Genomic DNA, 6,386 nt, shown 5'->3' on the forward strand with positions numbered 1-6,386 from the left:
TGGAACGTCCGTGCGCGGATGTATCAGGAATCCGAGATGAAGGTTAGCTTGAAGGAAACATAGTCATTAGCGCCTCTTAGTAACTACGCAGGAGCTGGGTGTGTATGCGTGATTAAGAGGCCAAAAGAAGGAAGTAGGACGTACCAGGGTAGTTTGGTAGTGTCCAGTCAAAGCACAGGCCAAAGCATAATACGTTAAAACCCCATGGCAGGCCTGTCACGTGTGGGGAGGGGATGAAATTACTTGGGCCTCCTTTGCTTGCTCTTCATCTAGCAAGCTGTATTCTGATCCATTTCTTTTTGCAGTCAGCTTTCTGACATTGCGTTTCCCAAGTTGTGGTTTTATTAAACTTGATTACACGACGTGTTGCTGGTTCTCTAAAGTTAGATCAGCAAAGAAACTTTCCACGTAGTTCTGATCATGTTTGTGCTGAGTTTTGGCAAACGATCTTGTTCATTTGGAGAGTGTTTGGATAAAAGAACCAAATGACTGGTTCTAAGTTTTGTGGAGTCCCATTAAAAGAAAAAATAATTCAGCCAGCTAGAACATATTTGATTTCAAGTACAGTTAAGTAAACAGCTTTGTATTACAATGGTTTTATTTTCAAGCGTATGAAAGTGAGATATTTGAATTACAAACTTTGCAAGCAATTAGATTAACTGGCTTTCGAAATTGGCTTTAGTATATAGCCATTATCAGATCAGACTTTGGTGTACCGATGGTATCTGTATGTAAGTAGTAAAAGTTACTGTCTCATCTTTTTAATAGCAGATATTTCACCTGTTATCAACTGTCTCACTTCAGAGAGGTTTTAATTTATTCAGCCATTGTTCAGGATGAGACGATTTGAATGCTTGTTTTAACATACTTTGTTTTCATTTGATAAAAACCTATGGTACAGTTTACTCTCAAGAAGAAAAATAAGGGGTTACCGCAGTTCAGTACTGTGATATGATAATGTCAAGGCAGAAGTTGAAGGTGATTCAAATGCTCCTCCTCCTTAGTAATGACAGAATTCTGTAAGGGCCGACTCTGTCATTGTCATTAGTTGAGCAACTGTTCAACCCCACGTTTTGTGACTTGGTTTGCAATTTGTCAAATGTGGGCACAAATACAGCTTTTTCATCTGAGCATTCAGAGTTTTAGAATGTGCCTCTTATAAAAATGCTGTTACTCCAGATGTTACAAGTATTTTTCAGACTTGGGGAAGCACACCTATTTTATGACACATCTAGTCTAGTTCAGCTAAAATTAATTCTCATCTATATCAAACTTGCGTCTAGCACGTATCTGGAAGCACTTGTTTAAAATATACTTAAATTATACTGTGTGATTATAGTTTTGCAACATTTTTAAAATTTTATGTTCTTGGCAAATACCTAGAAAGCATTTGCTGATCTTTTTTTCACAGATCATTCAATCCATTTACTGAAACCTTGAAACAGGAGCTCTGAGGATGAATGGTTATTCTTACAGTAATACTGATTTAATTTTGATTCCAAACTAGCTGCCTATTTTTGGTTTAGTCTAATTCTTAGCTACATCTCGGGCTATGCGTATTAAACAGCTAGTAACAACTAGCTGGGGTTTTGAAAAATGTCTTTGAAGGTGTGCTTGATGTTACCAGCTGTCTGTAAACTAGGGATCTCAGTGCTCTTCCAAAAAACTAATTAGGCCTGATGACACATTTGTGAGGTATGCACGCATTTCGTAGTTGTGACTTTTCTGAATTTGAGTCATAGTCTGGAGTAAAACCCAGGCAATCCTGTTTAATCACTAAGCTAGAAATATCCTTGAGTAATCTGAAACTGCACTTCTCCCTTCAGATTTTTTGGATGGCTATGTTTCCAGATGTTTGTTATTTCAGACCTATTGCTATGTACGTTTAGCACAATTTAGTATTAAGTGCATATTCCATGTGATTTTGAAATTGTTACCAAAGTGGACTGTCCAGTTGCTCACACTAAAATGGGAACTGGTGACTCAGGCAATGAAAGCTCCAGCAGAATCAGCAAAAGTACAGCATGGGTAGGTGTGTCCACTTGGTAACAAGTTAACTGTTGAATGGAATTGCCTCCTGCAAACCAGGGCTCAGCCTTTTATGGCTGAAATGTAATGAAAATAAGCCTGTTTTACTAGTTGTGAATTTTAATGAGAGTAGCTTGTGCCTGGTTGCAGATCCAGGTTAAAATCTGTTGTGGAATGACAGTGTGGCATTGGTTAAGCAGAAATCTTTACATTTCTTGTACTTCTGCTCCACAGAAGAGATGAGGAGAGCTGTTCAGAGTTTCCATGCTGTCCTTGTCTTTGTGGAGAAATTATATTGGTCTAAGTCATGTGCTCGCTATTAGTTGAGAGTGGTAATATTTGCGAAGGCTAGTATGGGCCCACTTTGAGTCAGATGTTTGGGAAGTGTGTCCAGGAGCACATTTTTGAGGAGTGTCAGGATTATTCTAGAAGCAATTAGCATGAATTGGAAAAGCCTCTTTTCTAGTAAAGGAAGCCCTGTTACTACTTCTGGGAATAATGAACTGTTTGTTGCTGTCACTTTTGCTTGTGCTGGCAGTAGTAATTCTAATGATTTCCAGGGCAGTACTAAAGCATTAGATGTTTCTACTGTGGCCAGTCTGATATCCACAGGTCTTTTTTTTTTTTTGCCTTTTTTTTTTCTTTTGCAGTTTAAAGCCTTCCAATGCTTTTTGTTTCTCATTACCGATATCTAGGTTGTCTTTTCTGTCCTGCATTATTTATATCAAAGTTTGTGAAAGCTTTGTTAACTTATTTAAGACTGGCAATGCTTATATTTTTTGTGGCTTCAGCTTGAATGAGTTGTTAACTTGCTACTGTCATGTGAATGTGGTAATAGTATCAATAGATTATTTTTTTAACAAGAAAATGTTAGACGTCCATCTCGTTAACTTCTACAGATGTCTTTCAGAGAATATAATCTTCAGATATTCATTTGTAATCTGAAAATGTGGCAAGAAAGGATGTAAAATGCCATGTACCAGCTGAATCAGAGGCTGATTGCATATTTTCTTTGGCTGTGGTATCCAACAACACAGCAAAAGATAAAAGCAGCACTTAAAGAACAAAAACTTAAAATAAGGGTTTCACAATATGATTGGCCCTTGGTCCTTCTCTGAAGAAAAGCAATTAACTGACATGCATACTGTTTTTAAACTAGTAATAAACCGATTTCAGTCTTGTGAAGATCCCATTGCTCTGCTATATGCAAATTGCAGCAAAGTGAGTTTAGTACCAATGGGTGTGACTTCAGGTATTTATTGGGATTTCTTTCAGCGTCCCTTCTAGACGTACAGGAACAACGATGAAGAGAAGCTAATGCAGGAGATCATAAAATATGTCTGCCATACTTGGGAACTGTTGCTTTTTCTTGCTTAAATACCTTGTTGACTTAAAGCATCACAGGCATGTCTTGTTGCTTTGAAGGGACATATGAAAACTGAAGAAGTCCTGATACTTCCCTATCGAAATACACTGAGATCTTAAATTCAGGCTTTGAAAAGTTATGGAGTTGTACTGGAAAAAACACCCCATGGGAGTAACAAAACCTGGTTTATGTTACTTCATTTTACTGTTCTAATGCTTGCTCCTTCATTGAGCTAGTATGTATTTCATCATGAGCTTTTAATATATATATATATAATTTCAGATTTTCAAAATTAAGTGCTAGTTTTAAATCTCTTTGAACTGTCCCTTGACCAGAAGTCTATCACAACCCCTTTTTTGTCACTAAGGAAGGAGTTGTGTGGAACAGCTGTCTGAACCAAGTTTGAACTCCACCTAGCAAAGAAATTTTGTCAGTTTAGAGGTATTGGTGATTTAGGAGCGCTTATGTTAATGTTTGCAAAAGGCCTAACATAGGCACAAGCTGTACCCCTAAAAGCACTTCTATTGCTGCAATATACATCTATGTGATGTGGGAGTGGCCAGCTGATTTTCGCAAGTATTAAAACTTCCTCCTGTGGAATAGGTCATAATTGCCATCACTCAATACTTTTTTTTCCTGTTGCTGTACCGTCTTTTCATAGTGGGGTCCAATCCTTTAGGTTACTGGGATTTCCACAGCTTGTTCAGCTGCCTTGTGCTCCTTCCTGTCTCCGAAGTGCACCTCTTGCCGGGGAGTTTTTGCCGGTTTTTACGTGCATAAAACAGAGTGGGGTTTATTTACATGGGAGGTTTGGGTTTGCATTTTGTTGGTGGTGCTGAACTTAAAAAAGTGAAAATTTTATGAAGAGTTGTACTTCAAATGCTATTTGTACGCTTCTTAAGACGACTTTAGTGTTTCCTACTAATTCCATGATGGTTTTCCAGCTGAACGAGCTTTGGATACCATGAACTTTGATGTCATTAAAGGCAAACCAGTGCGCATCATGTGGTCTCAGCGCGATCCGTCTCTACGCAAAAGTGGTGTAGGAAACATCTTCATCAAAAACTTGGACAAATCAATTGATAACAAAGCTTTATATGACACATTTTCTGCTTTTGGAAACATCTTATCTTGTAAGGTTAGTGGAAAATTACTGATGCATTTAATGCATTAATTGACACAAAAAACTCAATTTACGCTGGAAACATTCTAGGGATATTACAACAGGGTTTTTCTTTAATAGGTGGTATGTGATGAAAATGGATCCAAGGGTTATGGATTTGTACATTTTGAGACACAAGAAGCTGCAGAAAGAGCTATTGAAAAAATGAATGGTATGCTGCTTAATGACCGCAAAGTGTAAGTACACAAATACATAGTTGGGGATCAACAGACTGAAATTCATTTTACAGCAGACATTTAAAGCTTACCTAGAAAAGGCAAGTTGTTCTAAAAATTTGTAAATTTAAAGAGGATTTAGAATTTTAGTGCTAGGAATACTATGAATTGTATCACGTGCCTATTCTAAAGTCAGAATAAGTTCAGAAAAGGCTAATAATGGACTCTAAGGGAAAAAAATGTTGGATTAGTTGTCTTACAAGCCTGTATTGTAGTGAAGAGTTGGGAACTTCTGGTTTTTGGATCCTACTGGTCAGATGAAATACAGTCCATTGGGTAGTCTGAGTAATACATCCTTTATAAGAGTTGTGAGATAGGTACCTTATCAATTTTTTGGATGAAACTTAAAGCTCCTTAGAGTGAGTCCTGAATAGCAGTCTGATTACACTAATGTTTTTGTATGAATGTCTGTTAATAGGCATATCTAGGAAATAGGAGTAGAAAATAAAACTGAGAAACGTAGTGTTTTAAACATTATCACTGTTCTATACTATAGGAAAAAAAAGTTACTTGGCTACTTGGTTAGTGATACCTAGGCTTGAGGCGGGGGCGAGTGTGACTCATGGCTATGGCTAAGGGATCATTATGGTATTTGGTATAGTTGCAGAAGAATAGCTCTGTAAATACTTGAGGGTTTGGAAAAAGGATAGCAGGAATCAGCATCAGTTTACCATCATGGATTACTTTTACATGTAGAGATGGATGGATCGAGCCACATACAGGGAGAACACATACTGAGAAACTTTAGTTTTCCTGCTTGTTCTGTGCTTGACAGGCATACTGTGGATGTTTTTACTCAGTTTCCATGTTTATACAATCTTTTTAAATTAGTAAAAAAAGTCAGCATGTAGTTGTAAAAGCACATAATTTACATAAACTTTGGTAAAATACATCCTGAGAGTTAATTTTGCTTTGAATTTCTATTCAGGCTAGGCTTTTAAAAGTGAAGTACTTCACTCACTATCAAAATCTGCTGAGCACATTGCACTATCATTCTTACCATCCTTGGTTACTATAAATCAGGTGAAGTTGTCAAAGTTTAAGAAAATGTTGAGTTACTGTATACTACTTTATTGGATTTGCCAGATCTGGAACTATAAAGTTCGACGATACAATCAAATTTGAGAGCAAAAGTCTACAATCAGAAATCAGTGTTAGCTATGTAGTGTCTGTACTAGAGCAGTTCCTTGGGTTGCAGTGTTGTGTTCAGTTTCTGTTCTTCTGTTCTGTTCCGAGGGTAGGAACTGACCTTTGGTGTTCCCAGCCAATTTGCAATGGTGTTTGACTAAAGAGCAAGCTGAACTATTTATTTCTCTATGCCTATTAAAAACAAAACAAAAAAAATTCCACCCCCAAAAAAAAACCCAAACAAACCACCAAAAAAACCAAACCAAACAAAAAACAAACTGAAACAAAACAAACGGAAGTCTTTTATATAGGCTAGAAAGGTGTGTAAGGGAGTGGGAGAGGTTAGTTAATCTCTTGCTTAAAATTTGGATGGGAGAATGGTAACCGCTTTAAGGCTGCCAAGTTTTTTGGTATGCAGAGGGATTATGCTGGTGTCTAGAATTTCTGTTTAGCCACTTGGCCTAGT

The 6,386-nt window shown here is 37.3% G+C and overlaps 1 protein-coding gene across 1 annotated transcript in view; it reads left to right on the forward strand.

Annotated features, from left to right (window-relative positions):
* Positions 1–4,343: 4,343 nt before the first annotated feature.
* Positions 4,344–6,386, forward strand: part of PABPC1 (poly(A) binding protein, cytoplasmic 1) — a 10,986-nt gene continuing 8,943 nt past the window's right edge. Inside the window, exons 1-2 of the mRNA XM_009696970.1 lie at positions 4,344–4,532; positions 4,638–4,753. Coding sequence (XP_009695272.1) covers positions 4,359–4,532; positions 4,638–4,753 — 290 coding nt within the window. The 5' untranslated portion in view covers positions 4,344–4,358. The remainder of the gene's footprint in view (positions 4,533–4,637; positions 4,754–6,386) is intronic.

This window comes from Cariama cristata, unplaced genomic scaffold (genome assembly GCF_000690535.1).
Source record: "Cariama cristata isolate BGI_N322 unplaced genomic scaffold, ASM69053v1 scaffold18283, whole genome shotgun sequence".
In the NCBI taxonomy this organism is placed as follows: Eukaryota; Metazoa; Chordata; class Aves; order Cariamiformes; family Cariamidae; genus Cariama; species Cariama cristata.